At 48.6% G+C, this 16,457-nt stretch overlaps 1 protein-coding gene across 4 annotated transcripts in view; it reads left to right on the forward strand.

Moving 5' to 3' along the window:
• The window catches only part of LOC138569585 (mitogen-activated protein kinase kinase kinase 3-like), a 696,616-nt gene that overhangs the window by 541,329 nt on the left and 138,830 nt on the right, over window positions 1–16,457 (forward strand). For 3 of the 4 annotated variants that reach the window (XM_069647679.1, XM_069647683.1, XM_069647680.1), the window contains exons 9-10: window positions 6,866–6,942; window positions 15,356–15,423. In XM_069647679.1, the coding sequence (XP_069503780.1) occupies window positions 6,866–6,942; window positions 15,356–15,423 (145 nt within the window). The remainder of the gene's footprint in view (window positions 1–6,865; window positions 6,943–15,355; window positions 15,424–16,457) is intronic. The other variant, XM_069647681.1, reaches the window with a different exon arrangement.

Consider the following 16,457-nt stretch of genomic DNA (forward strand, 5'->3'; position numbering starts at 1 on the left):
ACATCGTGGTTATGGGGTGTGTCCCCCATCTCAATTGATTCCATGTTTCATGGGTCTGCTAGAGCACATCTCAAGCCAGTCATGCAACCACTCGCACCTCTCTGTTACTTTCACAGATGGGCACAAACACAGACCAACCATCAGTGGACCATAGGCACTCTCCTAACTCAATAATACTTCTTGCTTGATTCACCGCCCATGGAAAACCCACTGTCGTGGATGGGCACGGCAACACCTATTGGCTTGCCCCTCGCGTGCCCAACTAGTTTGCTCTAGCAGTGGGCATAAGTGGACATAAATACACTGATCGATCAATACCAGACAGTGGCCAGAGCACCTTTGGCACACCAATTGATTGGTTTCCCCTCTGCTGTCATCCCTTCTACAGTACCTGCCCCCATATTTGCCTTTCTTATACAGTCATCCTTTAACTGAACTGTGATAGACAGTAAAGGGATTGGCGAGCCCAGGACCTCAGGGTTGATTGTTGAAGTTATAAACATATTCAAATCATTCAGGCCTCCACACTACATACTGCTTGAGCACATCTCCAAAGCATCACACAACCATACACTATACAATTTAGCGATTCCAACCACAAAGTACTAAGAACTGTCAACAAAACAAAATGTATAACTTTATCTGCTCCTCTGTCTTCCCATTTCCAAATGTTGTGGTACCCTTCCCCTGACCCAAGACATTGACATTATCATGCACTCATGCTGAAACAAACACGACTCTAATTCCTTACTCTTTCTAACTTACCCCGCACCCCTACCACCTTTCCCTCCTTGTCCTGCCGCTCTCTTCCTAGCCTCCCCTTGCTACCACCAATGTGTACTTATCCACACAAAAGTCTCAGGGCTATGAGACAGCTACTCTGGCACAGTCCAAATGTATATTGCATAATGTTTTAGAACAGTTCAATGTATTGCACATTATTTTCACATATGTATTCGTTTTGTTATGAATTGCAACACAGGTTATAGGTTTGGCAAAGTAACCGGTTTTCAAATCCACAGTGTCATTCTCACATCACGCATGCTCAACGGTTAAAGCTGTATTGCTTGTTGTACACAGTGAAGGAGAATGTATTGTCCTTTCCTTTCCTTCGCCCCTCCACCCCCATCTTTTCCTCTCTTCTGTCACTTCCAGCAGACCATGTACTGGTTACCCGTGGAGGGAGCACATTACCCTACCCTCCCTGCAAGTCCGGGTGCAGGCAGACCGCCACGGTGGTTGTCTGTGCTGTCCAAAAACCTATCAACATGGCATAGTCTGCACCGAGAAGATCGTCCATCGTTTGTCTCCACTAAATTACATTCAGAATGCAAGAGCGCCTGTGTGTGATAATCCCACCAATGAGCTGTGATTCCCAATGCTTCCTCTGTTGATTGGGGCGACCAAATGCCTTTCTTGCATCACAGTAGGGGTAGGACTGAACTCCAATCAGCGCGCCGCATTAAGATGGTAGATGACTACTAAGAAGGACAAAATACCAGGTGCAGTACGTGAACGAATATAAAAACGAAATCTTAAGAGAATTCTCATACTAGCACTGAAACGCGTGTTGAGAGAAGTTTCATGAGACTATGGAAGGAACATGTTCAAGACAAACTTGAAAACAATAATTAAAAGGAAGATATTGCCACGAATAAGGACATTATCTTCCAACGACAGAAGACAGAGCGCAATATGTGTTTACCTCGCTCCAATTTTTACATTCCCAGAAGTCACGCTTGTGCAACAAAACGTTCTGGGGAAAAGTGAAACTCTCGAACTAAGTCAGAAAAGTCGAAGCCCATGTGTGAAGAGAGCCTGGGGGGAAACCGGTAGCAATGTTAGATGTAGGTGCCGTTTTGCAATCATATCGATGGATACGTGCAAAGAATTCTGTCCTAAACAAAACATGCACACGCCCCATCAAATGTACCACTTGACCATCCCGTTGCTATGGTACTTTGAATGTGAAAGCAAGTGTAAAGAGTCGGGTCAACAAGAAGCAGAGTTCATGTATGTGAAAGTGGCAGCCGAATCCAAGGCTGAGCCCATCCAGCAATTCTGAACACCAAGCCGTGCATGTGGATTGGGTTGCAGCCGTGGACGCCAGTGCATGTGGATTGGGTTGTAGCCGTGGACGCCAGTGCATGTGGATTGGGTTGCAGCCGTGGACGCCAGCACATGTGGATTGGGTTGTAGTCGTGGACGCCAGTGCATGTGGATTGGGTTGTAGCCGTGGATGCCAGTGCATGTGGAATGGGTTGTAGCCGTGGATGCCAGTGCATGTGGATTGGGTTGTAGCCGTGGATGCCAGTGCATGTGGAATGGGTTGTAGCCGTGGATGCCAGTGCATGTGTATTGAGTTCTAGCCGTGGACGCCAGTGCATGTGGATTGGGTTGTAGCCGTGGACGCCAGTGCATGTGGATTGGGTTGCAGCCAGGGCGCCAGTGCATGTGGATTGGGTTGTAGCCGTGGATGCCAGTGCATGTGGATTGGGTTGTAGCCGTGGACGCCAGTGCATGTGGAATGGGTTGTAGCCGTGGATGCCAGTGCATGTGGATTGGGTTGTAGCCGTGGATGCCAGTGCATGTGAAATGGGTTGTAGCCGTGGATGCCAGTGCATGTGGATTGGGTTTGTAGCCGTGGATGCCAGTGCATGTGGATTGGGTTGTAGCCGTGGACGCCAGTGCATGTGGATTGGGTTGTAGCCGTGGATGCCAGTGCATGTGGATTGGGTTGCAGCCGTGGACGCCAGTGCATGTGGATTGGGTTGTAGCCGTGGATGCCAGTGCATGTGGATTGAGTTGTAGCCGTGGATGCCAGTGCATGTGGATTGAGTTGTAGCCGTGGACGCCAGTGCATGTGGATTGGGTTGCAGCCGTGGACGCCAGTGCATGTGGATTGGGTTGTAGCCGTGGACGCCAGTGCATGTGGATTGGGTTGCAGCCGTGGACGCCAGTGCATGTGGATTGGGTTGTAGCCGTGGACGCCAGTGCATGTGGATTGGGTTGCAGCCGTGGACGCCAGTGCATGTGGATTGGGTTGTAGCCGTGAATGCCAGTGCATGTGGATTGGGTTGTAGCCGTGGATGCCAGTGCATGTGGAATGGGTTGTAGCCGTGGATGCCAGTGCATGTGGAATGAGTTGTAGCCGTGGACGCCAGTGCATGTGGATTGGGTTGTAGCCGTGGACGCCAGTGCATGTGGATTGGGTTGCAGCCGTGGACGCCAGTGCATGTGGATTGGGTTGTAGCCGTGGACGCCAGTGCATGTGGATTGGGTTGTAGCTGTGGATGCCAGTGCATGTGGAATGGGTTGTAGCCGTGGATGCCAGTGCATGTGGATTGGGTTGTAGCCGTGGATGCCAGTGCATGTGGAATGGGTTGTAGCCGTGGATGCCATTGCATGTGGATTGGGTTTGTAGCCGTGGATGCCAGTGCATGTGGATTGAGTTGTAGCCGTGGATGCCAGTGCATGTGGATTGGGTTGTAGCCGTGGATGCGGTTTGGGTTTGTAGCCATGCATGTGGATTGGGTTGCAGCCGTGGATGCCAGTGCATGTGGATTGGGTTGTAGCCGTGGATGCCAGTGCATGTGGATTGGGTTGTAGCTGTGGATGCCAGTGCATGTGGAATGGGTTGTAGCCGTGGATGCCAGTGCATGTGGATTGGGTTGTAGCCGTGGATGCCAGTGCATGTGGAATGGGTTGTAGCCGTGGATGCCCGTGCATGTGGATTGGGTTTGTAGCCGTGGATGCCAGTGCATGTGGATTGAGTTGTAGCCGTGGATGCCAGTGCATGTGGATTGGGTTGTAGCCGTGGATGCGGTTTGGGTTTGTAGCCGTGCATGTGGATTGGGTAGTAGCCGTGGATGCCAGTGCATGTGGATTGGGTTGAAGCCGTGGATGCCAGTACATGTGGATTGGGTTTGTAGCCGTGGATGCCAGTGCATGTGGATTGAGTTGTAGCCGTGGATGCCAGTGCATGTGGATTGGGTTGTAGCCGTGGATGCCAGTGCATGTGGATTGGGTTTGTAGCCATGTATGCTAATGCATGTGGATTGAGTTGTAGCCGTGGATGCTAGTGCATGTGGATTGAGTTGTAGCCGTGGATGCTAGTGCATGTGGATTGAGTTGTAGCCGTGGATGCTAGTGCATGTGGATTGAGTTGTAGCCGTGGATGCCAGTGCATGTGGATTGGGTTGTAGCCGTGGATGCCAGTGCATGTGGATTGGGTTTGTAGCCGTGGACGCTAGTGCATGTGGATTGAGTTGTAGCCGTGGACGCCAGTGCATGTGGATTGGGTTGTAGCCGTGGACGCCAGTGCATGTGGATTTGGTTGTAGCCGTGGACGCCAGTGCATGTGGATTGGGTTGTAGCCGTGGATGGCAGTGCATGTGGATTGGGTTGTAGCCGTGGATGCCAGTGCATGTGGATTGAGTTGTAGCCGTGGATGCCAGTGCATGTGGATTGGGTTGTAGCCGTGGATGCCAGTGCATGTGGAATGGGTTGTAGCTGTGGATGCCAGTGCATGTGGATTGAGTTGTAGCCGGGGATGCCAGTGCATGTGGATTGGGTTGTAGCCGTGGATGCCAGTGCATGTGGATTGGTCGCTGTTCTACTGCAGAGGTCGGAGCACTACACAAGACCGGTCACGGCCATAGACGTGTTCTATGAAATATTTCCGGGGGAAGGTTCACCTTCTCAAATATGGACAAAGGAGCGCAATTCATATCTCAAGAGACACAGGACCACTCACGGCAGGAAGGCATGCAACACAGAAAAGGGGGCCCTAGGCCAGCCAAAAGGCAATGGGCAAGTTGAGCGCTTGAACACATTTATAGAAATGATCCTGGAAGCAGCATTGGCAGCTAACGTTGACTGCAAAGAGGTCATCCTCGAAGGCATAGCTGCTCTCCACTCCCTTTCTAGGGCCATGACAACACTTACCCCAACACGAGTACACAGAGGAACAGGACCTGCCGTTCACACAAAAGGTGACATTAAGGAAAGGGGATGAAGGGACCACTGAAGGAGAAAAGAGGACCCTGATACTAGAAACGCCCACAAAACACACAATCTAACGGAGACTGGGTGACGGTGTGCTGGGAGCCAATGACGGTGCAGCCACCCACTCGATCTCTGCACTTCCATATGAGCACCATAATAACCGGAAGAGGAAAGAAATGAAACGCAGATGACATAGCCTTCTATTCGAGGAGCTAGAAACAGAGGAGTTGCAATAGTGAACTTGTCCATGGAAACAACAACGAAGTAGAGAATGCTGCAGGACTAGAATGATAATGATGTGTTGTTTATATAGCGCTTATGCCCAAGCGCTGTACATAGAACATATTTACAAAAATGTATCATCCTAACCGAAGTTAGTACTCATTTATCGACTTCGGAAGGATGAACGGCTGAGTTGGCCTTGCTGGGATTCGAACCTGCGACCTGCAGATCACACATAGATCGCAGCAGCACGCGCTCAACCCGCTGAGTTATCTTATCGGCTGGAAAAGAAAGTATGTAAGTAATGGATGGTTTAATGCGTGAGGTGAGACCCTACATGATCCGATCGGTCCAAACCAAGAGGAAAGACTTCAAAATGAAGGTGGTGAAATGGATTCAGGAACTGGAAATGCAAGACTAAGGAGGACAGAGAAAAGTTGATGAAGGCCCAGCAAGTACAAACACTATGACCTGTGTGAGAACTGATGCCTCCTCACTGCACCGCTCTCGATCCTAGGGAGCGAGGTGAGGTAGTGATGAAGCTTGTCCGAGTTGTTGGCACGGAGTAGATCGCACACAACGGGTGGGAGCTTTGTGGAGAGCCAAAACAGGAAGTGCACAAAGCGCGAGAGATGATGGCCACACTACAGCCAAGGCTTTAAGTAGGCTGGGGCTAGCCAGGGCGCAGAGCCCTAGCAATCTTCAAAAAGGGCTCCCTAACCAGGGCTTTGCGAGGGGCTCCTAGCCCCCATCCCTCGCCTGACTAGCTCTAGATTCGCCAAGTTTCTCGCGCAGCCCATTCAGTCAAAGAGCTGCATGGTTAAAGGGCAACCTGCAGGGGTTGGTGTTAGATTACTGCCGACTCTGCAGTTCACCCACCGACCCACACATACTTTGGCCATGGCCCCTAACTAGAGCCCCCACACTTAAAGCTCTGACCACAGGAAACAGAGTTGTACGAGTCTCCGCATTAAATCTTGATGAATAGAAACACCACAAAGACAATAGAAAGTGTGCGAGAACCTCTTTATGTATTGCATTGTCACACTGCACGGCAGCCCCTTAGTGGGTCAAGTGCTTTGGCAGATCCATGCCAGTGGAATAAGAGGGTCCTGAGATCATAGGTGTTAGTGCCTGACGCGCAGTGTTTATTAAACTGGGCCCAAAAGTACTCTGCATGCTTTGTAAAGAGTTATTGCAATCTTCCGTTGTTGGGGTGGGCATAAGGTTTTACCTACCAGTGCAAAATTGTCTGCAAAGGCAATGTCTGCTATTTGCACACAAAAAATAGAAAAAATCTCTCAATCGCAAAGGGAATTGGTTATTTTTCACCAGAAGTGATTTGAGTACTGCCAAAAGGGGCGTTTTTGATCAAAGTTGTTGCAAATGGTGCGTTCTAGTTCAATGGAGCTTGTCGCTTGGTCAATTACATCGCTCTAAACTAGAAGCTGCTCAGTGCATGAAATCATACTGTCCCACTTTGGTCCTTGCTATCCTGTGAGCTGGCCCCCTAGGCGTTATCCTGAGTCGCCCGAATATAGCCAGCGTGTTGTTTTGTGTTGCTGTTGGCTGTTTTGTGATTCTGAACACCGTGCTGTGTACACTGTCTCGTCACGCGCTCTTGCTCTGTCTTCAGCAGATGTTGGACCCGTTCATCAGCCCCGCCGCTTCGCTGTCTAGCAGCTGCCAGTCTCTCGACAGATCTGTGGACAGGTATGTGTTTTTATGGAATATATGGACAAATATAGGGTTTAGAAATTGGGAACCTACCTGGGAAGCCTCAAAGCATTGTACATAGCACACCGTTGTCATTGTGAGATGCCTGGGTATGAGACAGTGTGTTACGCAGGCCGGTGAGCGGGCGCCTTGTGGTAGCGGCAGAGCACCAACTGAACACACATTTCATGTCCCTATGTTCTTACTCGCCCGCTCCTGCAATCACTGCTTCTAGAGGGAAGTAGGAAAAGTAAAGGAGCCCTGAACTGCCAGAAAGCAACATTTCCTTGGGGGTAACATAAGCTTCTGGTGCAGCTCAGGAAGCATTACTAACTAAGAAATCTTTATAACAAGTGAGGTCTATATGACTAATGGAATGCCCCGCTAAACCTTTTCGGGTTTGGGATCTATCACAAAATATACCTGGCAGGAAAGAGATAGAAATCCACACAAAGTGTTTCAAATATAGTAGAATTAATCAGTACTAAAAAGACATTCCAATAGAATCAAATCAAAACAGGAGCATTCAGGTTCCAATCCTTGTAATATAGACAAGGGGGTGGAAGGGCCTCCTGCAGACACCTGTGTTTGTATTCATGTGGTGTTGACGGAGGATAAGTTGCATATAGCTGAGACCGTCTCAGGCTAGGGTGCCCTTACAAGTACTGTATAGTGCCAGCAGACCTGGACGCGAAGGGTAAGGCAAAGGAACATAGGCGGTGGAAATTGACTGGGGAGAAGAACACAAGTAAGGTATTCATTTAGAGACTTAAGTTGGCATTTACATAAATGATATATGTACATGCATACATGTAAGTAGGGCAGGCCGTAGTCAGGATTTAGATTGCGACTATCAAAGAATGGGACTTTGAGTGAGGGGTAGTAGAGGAAAAGGCCAAGGAGGAGACTAGAGCAGTAGCCAACTTCACTGTGCACTAGGGGAGAGATTTGTGAGTGAGGGGCGGGCAGATCTTCCTGAGGTTTGGAAGTTTGATCCCAGCCGCTGTGGCAGTTGCCCGGTTGAAGTGAGAGTTTTCAAGGACCGTTTCGAGGAGGATCCCAGCTTGACAGCCCTGGGTACCGCAGTGAGGAGGGAAGGATACAGGCGATGTTAGTGGGGTTCGCATTGCAGGCAGGGAGAAGGGTGATTGCCATCTTGGACATGTTTAGCAGCAGCTGGTGATGTGTTCCAAGATGGCAAGCTTGAAGAAGGGAAAAGCGAAAAAGATCTGGGTAGCAGTCCATGCTGCTATATCTACGCATATCACCTCTGTCCTGATCCATGGCCATTACCACCTTCTAACTCTCCTCTGGTGCACGACTGGGTGCCCCACAAACATTCCATGAAAAAAAGCGCCTTCTCATTTCTTGAGAGCAAAAGAGGCCTGAAAGGTGGTTATGATTGTAATTGGTTATTTATAACAAGTGCAGACCCGGGGATCGAACCTGTGTTGCTCTGTGTCGTCTTGCGTGTTGCCCCTGAGCTATCTGGGAGGACTCCAGTTCCTTCTGTCCCAGTGGCAGTGTGCGGCTCTGTGCTCGCAATTTGCATGGACCTTTAAGACCCAACCAGCGGCATCCCCAATATTATGGTGTGTTGACCTTTCTTTGCATGCTCTCTCCCCTGTAGTTGCTAAACTGTGCCTGCCTTTGTTCTGGGGTATTAACCTGTTTCTCATGTTTCCCTTCTTCAGCGTGTTATCACACCCATGAACACCACCTGTGCCCTGTGCAGATCTCGCAGAGTACAAGGTTCAGAGGATCTGTGATTTGCATTAGGTTTGTGGTTCCTTGCATTGCCTCGTGGACTGGAAGGGGCACAGCCTTGAGGAATGCACATGGGACCATGCTTCCAATCTCAATGCGGACAAACCATTTGCCATTTTCCAAGCCCATTACCTCTGTAAGCTGAAACATACTCCTGTGGGGTCTCCGTTGGGCTGGGGTGGTGTTGGGGACATTCCCTGCAAACACTCCTGTGGAGTTTAGTCCCTCCACAGTGCCTCCTCTGCATCGCTCGCGTCAGAGCGGGCGCTATGAAAAGGATTGCCCAGCCAGCTATTACTGTGGCCCCTTTGCAGTACCTTTCAGCTTCCTGATGTTTTCTCTTTGGCTGCCCGTCCACATCTGAGCTCTGCCGACTCCGCTGCCTTGCTTGACACCGCGCCGGCAGAGTGGGATTCCTGCTTGCCCTGGTGCAACCGGTCAGGTTAAGACCCCACTCCCTACTTTTTAGCCGATTCCAATTGATTGTTTGCCTCTATGAAAAGCCATAGATTCATAGCCCTTCGGCTTCTCTCCCATTGTCCCGACGCTGCCATTTCTGGGATTTCTTAGATCCTCTCTCCTTGTCACCAACCCTTCCTTGCTATTGGTTCTCTTTGCTCCGAGCCCTTCGTTTTGTCCTGATAGCCTTCCTTGTCCCTGTGTCTCCTCACCTTTTCTTTTGATTCTGAATAGACCTCCTTTCCCAGCATGCATTCTAATTTGTTCTCTCAATTCTTATTAGACTTTGGATGAACTTTGTTTCCCAGCATGCATCAAATGTTTAATTTCTTCTTGCCAAGCCCGTTAACTTCACAATCGGTATTGGGGTGCATGCCCAGCATACATTTTCTCTCTTCTAAGGCTTGGCCTGGGATCTTAGACTTCATTTCCCAGCATGCATTACATATTCAGCTCTCCTCTGTATAATGTTGGTTAGCTCCACGCTGGGTATTGGACTGCATGTCCTAGCATACCAGTCCACTCTGTGTATACTACTGAAACCCTTTGCTGTGGATGACCAGGGTACTGTACTTCGTTATCCCCTCAGCTGTGCCCGCGACTCACTCAGACCGGTCTCTTCGTTTCTCCTGGCCCTTGTTCTCAAACCTTCGTTCTTTCCTTCTAGTGCTCGGTTTGCCTTTCATCATTCCTTCCAGTTTATACTGAATTCCCACCTTTCTTCTGTGTTGGACAAGCTCTTGGTGTCAGAGTCGCCCTCACCCCCACAACCTACGTCCTCAACCACTTTTGCTGCTCCTCTCTATCTCCTGGTGACAGGTTTGTGCTGGTGTTTGCAGGCTCTGGCTCTGCTTCACACGTCATCACAACCTTCAACATGCCATTCTCACTTTATTAACTTACTTTAGCCGTAGGCTTCTGTGATGGTATTGATGCCTGTTCTTCTTTCTAATCCGAAGTGCTGACACTTGCACACCGCCCTTTAACCATGTACCGCTTCACCTAAATGGGGCTATCTGCTCTGTGTTTTCACGGTGTTCTTTTTTCACAAACAAAAGGAGAGGCCGGGTAACCCAGCCCTCCTGTTTGAGTAAAGAGCCAACACCCAGCAGACTGTCCTTACGCTCAAGGCACAGAAGGAGAGCTGGGGCGCACTGGTGTCATACCTTTGATGCTGCCAGCCTCTGCTTTTGTTTCTTAATTACAGGCTCTAACACCGCAGCGACGTTCTGAGCCTGTGATTTGGAACAAAAATGAGGGGCTGGAAACACCAAAGGTAATAATGCCAGTGCGCCCCAGGTCGCCTGCTCTTACCTGGCCCCCATAGGCGAGGCAGGGCTCTAGTTAGGGTGCATGGCCAGGACACCAACCCGTACTTCAGCCACTCCCCCTAAGTAGATATCGCCCCACACCCTTGATTTAACCTCCCACTTAAAGAAGCGGCGACAGGGATGGTTTTCTTGGCTCTACCGTACAGACGATTATTGGAGGAGACCTGAATGCCAAGCACCGGTGCTAGTACTCTAGGACCGCCAACTCCAGGGGCCGAGGGCTGCAGGCACACTTCTCTCCTCATAGGAACGCATACGTGCACAAGGAGCTGAGCCTGGAGATGTTAGACAACCATCTAGCACAACTGAACAGGAAGTTCTGCCAAGGACTAGATCAGAATGCAAATCTACTGCTCAGGAAACTTGCTACCATTACTGAAAACCCTTTTGACCTCTACCCGTGGGCCATTACAGCGCTGACCTTGTGAAACCAACTCTGCTGTTGCAAGATAAGATCAAGAACCAACCCAAACCGGTATGCAGTGATAAAATTGCAACAAAAATGTCGCCTGTGCAAAAAATCACAGTAAAAATGCTGTGGTTTGACCCAGTAAAGGTGTACCCCATTATACCATTTAAAGGGGGCAGGGGTTGCGGGGGTGTCCCCCACTTCCCTTAAATGGTTTAATGGGTCTGGGGGTTGCTGGGGTGTCCCCCGCATACTTTACATGGATTGCGGCGGCAAAACCACAGCCTTTTTGTTGCAATATTTTGCATCCACTGCCCTTTTTGCCGCAATTTTAACACATGGAACCACCAAACCGTGATACCTTTTTAACTAGAGACCTTGGAGTTATGAGGCTCGGCCTTGGTATCAAAAACACCACTGACAGAATGAAACTGTCAGCAAGATAAAGAAAGCAAGCTTGTGATAAGCAGGGCACTGAGTACCACTAATTCATTAGGCTGTTAGGTGGCACTTTAGCGCAACCTATACGCCAAAGCTATTGCATTAGAATACAGATCGGGAGGAATGGCATATGAAGAGCGACACGCAACCTGTAGGTGTTTGGTTATTTGCATACTCATTGACTGCCCATGGACATGCTAATCCCTATGGCCATTCCCACACAGTTCCTGATCCTCCCTGCGCAAAATACCTCCTGATGGGAAGTCTTGGAGCTCGCTTTAATTAAGCTTTACTATCAAACTTTGCACTTGAAGTGCCTCCCAGTGTTATTTCAAAGGGGTCTTCTAAGAGTTAATGACTTAATTGGAGATGTAAACGCAGAACTGGTGTAATAAAAATGTCTTAACCAGGCCTGCCTTACTGCACTCTATTTCGAAGTACTATGCGTGTCCTTATCTGAAGTATTGGGCATTTGCCAGTCACTGCTGTTAGATGCCTAAGTGTTAGCACTATTTTGCACCTGCTACCATCAATGGCCAGTCTACACACAAGCCCAAAAGGTTGCCATTGCCGGTTCTTGTTAAAAGTCAGAACTGGTCCCTAAACACTCGAGAGGTTGAAACTGAATCCAGGACGGTATCAAATGAAAGCCTTTTGGGTACAGGTTGTCCCGTGTGCGTGGCATTGTGGGCTCAAGATGAGGCAGGAGCTTAACAATTTTACGGGGAGTGATCTATGGTAGTGTTTACTTCACTTTGTGTTTCTTAGAAAAAGTACATTTGACAAATAATGTTGGTAACTCTCAGGTTCTAGACAGACTTTGCCAGGAGCATTTAAGCTCGAAGTGCTGTGCTTAATTGTTTGGCCCCAAAGTGAAAAAGTTGATATGACAATTCTGTGAAACTAATGAAAAAGTGAGTCAGTACTTCTCTGGGCAGGTCTGAATAGGTGCGTAAAACGCCAATTTAGAAGAAAGTGAGGGGCTATGGAGAGTAAAACCTGTCAAATGGAAAAAGAAGACCAGCACAGCTTTTACACCAGCCAAGTACATTTCAGCGAGAGAGAACTAAGGGCCTCATTACGAGTTGGGCGGAATTCAGGTGGTAAATCCACCGGAATACTGTCCAACTGAATTACCGTTACCGCCACTTGGTTCAGCAGAATTTCCGCCGGATTACAAGTGGCGGAGTAAATCACAATTTTTTCAGAGTCCATTGGACTTCATGGGGCTTTTTCAGCAGAATTACCGCCAGCAGCAAATCTACCGATTTTGCCAATTTTTTTTCAGCAAAGGAAGGATTTACCTCCAGCTTGATGTTGGAGCTAAATCCCCCACTCCAGGGCCTTACTCGTAGCATGGCAGTGCAGAAAAAGTGGCAGTAATTCTGTTACCACCAATTTTCTACAGCACCGCCATGTTTGTAATGAGACTCTAAGACTTTAATAGGGCACTGACCACTTACCTCTCTGTTAGTATGGGGCCCAGACCCCAATTCCAGTAATGGCAATCAATGCTTCTGGTTACCCAACGGGAAAGTTTATCTTGGAAAGAAGTCTTGGGGACCCCCAGCTAGGTGTCATGTCTTTGCCTTGCACAGGTTGGCACAGATTCTGCAAAAAGCGTAAGCTATCTGGCCAGCCTTGAGTCGTGTCCTCAAGCTGTGTTACCAGTAACATAGGCAGTCGGGCACCGGAAGGCCCCCCCTACAATGTATCATACTTGCGTGCGCTTATCGTGCCCAATGCCCACGAACTTAGACCAGTCATTTTAATGGAAGAAACAAGGCCACAAATGGCCACAACTTTTATTATTCATTTAACACTTATATACGTCAGCATATATAAGTAGACTCAGACGATCGGCAGGCATATTTTCCAAAACCTTTCCTTTAATGCACCCCCTCGATTAGTATTCATTCAGGTCTATTTCATCTTTAATTAATGCACAGCATTGTCCATGATCCGGTCTTGCTCCCCAAACCTAACCTTCTTGAGCCCTCCCGCTCAGACCAACTGTGTGCCCCTGGTGTTGGGCTGTGGGAGCGCTGTTCTTTCCTTCATTTCACTAGCCGTGGTGGGGTTTTAAGCTGAAAATGGGGGTGCACCTTTTTTCGAAATATCCTGCCCCGCCCTTGTCCGGCTATATAGGGGCTGTTCATTCATGCTCCTTTCCTCTGCCAGGAGGTTTTACACCCCCTGCCATGCCAGGCTAACAAGGGGCTAGTTTTCATGTTCATTTCCTCAGCAAAGAGAGCTTCAGCTCTGCTCGTTCGTCTGCGACAAAACATAATGCAACAAAATTAGAAACCTGCAAAGTAAACAACAGTTAGGGAGTGGTGGGTGAGTACAAATGATTTGCCATCACCTCAGATGAAACAGGAAAAAGAGGCAGGCGTTATCGAGAACTTATCTTGCTGACAGTTTTGATCTGTCAGTGGGGATGTTGGATATCGAGGCTGTACCTCATTACTCCAATTTCTCTGGTCGAGAGAGTAGTCGCGGTTTGAATTGCTTCTTGATCTCTGTTCTTGTCACAGTAGAGATGGTTTCACAGGGTCGGCTCTGTGACGGGCCGCGTGCGGGTAGCGGTCAAACGGATTTGCAGTAATTGTAGCAAGTTTCTTGATCAGAGGGTTTGCGTTCTGATCCAATCCTTCACAGAAATTTCTGTTTAGCTTCGGTAGATGTTCATCCAACATCTTGATTCCCAGACCCCTGTGCAGCTTGGCTCTTGCAAAAAGTGGGACTCAAGCCGTTCTCCTCGGGGCGTTGTTCTGTACCTTTTGGTGGGTTTATGCACAGGTACTCCATGCCAGAGAGGCATAAATCAGGATGGGTTGCTGCTGATAGGCAGGGACCTTGACTTCAAGAGTGGGTACAGTGCTGCAAGCTTTCTGTTGGGTGTTTTCAATGTGGCTCCTCCAGCTGAGCTTGCTGCCCAGGCCGGCGTAATCCTGCAGCTGGTATTTAAGGCCTCCTGCCCCATCCTCTGAAGTCAATTATCAGGTGTGAACAACCTTTGCTGTGCCAATCCCTGTACTTCTTTAACTGTCCCCTCCCCTTCCTGTGGGTTATTTCCGTGATCTTTTGTTACTGGGAGGAGGAGAGCCTTGGCCCTCTGCCGTGTTAATGGCATGTTGCTGAACCATATCCCCCCCCCCCGCCCCCTTTTCTGGGTGGGTGCCCCATTTGTCTTCTTTTGGCACTGTTTACATATTATACGTACAGAACGTAAGAAGAAACCGAACTGTAAATTACACTGGGTGAGATTAAAGGTGGAAACTCATGTCCAAAGGCAGATTATTCGAAAGACGCATAGTAAAAGGTATATTCCCATGATCAGTGTTGTGTGGGCGCAGCACAATTAGCCTGACCAAAAGATTCCTCTTGATGAGGGCCAGTGCCACTACGTCATTTGATTGACAGCCCTCCAGTCACATGGCGACATGTTAAACTGGTCAGCTGACGAAAGTAAGAAAGGGGTGGCTGTGGAAGCTCTTGTTACAGCCGGGCACGGAAATTGCCATAGAACATCTGTACGGCAAAAAAGTAGCCTTTACTTTGGTTGCTATGGAAATAAAGGTTTAGTTCAGTACCTACAAACGAGCATGGCCAGGGTCAGACCCCATGGATCCCCCGCAGGCACCGCTTGAGTCCTAAACAAGTATTACCACGGTAACCGATAAACTGTATCTTGAGAGTAGACAGAGCTGTGACTCAGGCATGCTCCATGCTGTCTCCCCGGACTGATAGAACAGTGCTTATGCTCTTGCCAAACGAACTCCTAATTACGTTTTTGGGTAGTAGAGCAGAATCCGAGCATGCCTGGGGAGAGATGGGGGGGGGGGGGGTAGGGGGCGAAGGGGGGCCTGTGGGGGATATGGGAGCCAGCAGTGTGAAGGAGGAGGCAGGGGATGAAGTAAAACGCCAGCATTTATCCAAGGCTGTTGGTGTTTTTGCATAGGGCTAGTTGATAACTTTGTGTTTCTCTCTTGGCTTCCAGCCCAGCCTTCACGCAGACAGCTGTTCCAAGGCGAACGAGTCAGACCACCGACAGCTTGGAGTGTTTGGGTAAGTTGAGCCTTAAACTTTCTTGAATTAACCAGTGACCGACAGGTCTGAAAGCGCTTAAAAAAAAAGCATATGCACATCTGGTCGGGAGCACGTTGGCGTACTGGTCGTATAAGCATTGCTTCATTCTCATTGGTTAAGAAGAGGGCCGGATTTTGTTGGATTCATTTTTCGCAGTTGAATTGTTCATACTGTTTTAGTGGTATTAAACCTTTGACTTGGCACTTTGACGCCTCTGCATTTCTCATATTTGCAAATTACATTTCATCTAAATGCAACATAATTTTTCTTAATTAGCTCGTTTTGCTCTGCACGAATTTAGTTAAAATTCCTTTTTTAGGCCCCAGATTATTTAACGAGTTCGTTTCGGAACATCGTTGCAAAAGTACACAGGCCACGGTGGAAAGTGACTTGGCACTGCTGAAAAGTGACTTGGCACTGCTGACACAAACCCCGATTCATGGAACTGTGCAAAGTGTATTTCTGAAGTGCAAAGTTAGTACAAAGTCATTCTTGCAGTACAAAATGACTTTGCACCGACTTTCAACCGTGCAAAACATGCCACAAATCGAGCGCACAGTATTTAATAATTTGGTGGCTGCAACCCTGTCCATGCAAGCCACAGAAACAGTCATTTTGGCCACGTTTGTTCATGACAAAGGAAGCATGAAATGTTGGTGTGGGGGCCTGAGTGAGTGTCCAATGTTTGTCAGTTGGGAGAGAGCTGGCAGTCAATGGATGGTCCAGTGGAGGTCTCCTGTCATCTTATGAACTCACCTGTCGCTGGAACCAAACAACAAGAAGCTGGTTCACTGGTAACGAGGATGGGATATGAGACGTGACTTTGGGTATTTTGTATTGTGCCCAATATCATTTTAAAAGTGCTTGTGTTCAGTGCTGGAAATGGAAAACATTTATTTAGGGAACCATCACTTCTTAGGAGGGGTAGGGCTTTGGGAAAGGGGGTGTGTGGCCAAAGGCCAGGTTGCGCAACACAGTATCTCTATATAGAACCCAATCCTGGCGATTTGCAT

This window comes from Ambystoma mexicanum, chromosome 2q, assembly GCF_040938575.1.
Source record: "Ambystoma mexicanum isolate Mex_15411 chromosome 2q, UKY_AmexF1_1, whole genome shotgun sequence".
NCBI lineage: Eukaryota > Metazoa > Chordata > Amphibia > Caudata > Ambystomatidae > Ambystoma > Ambystoma mexicanum.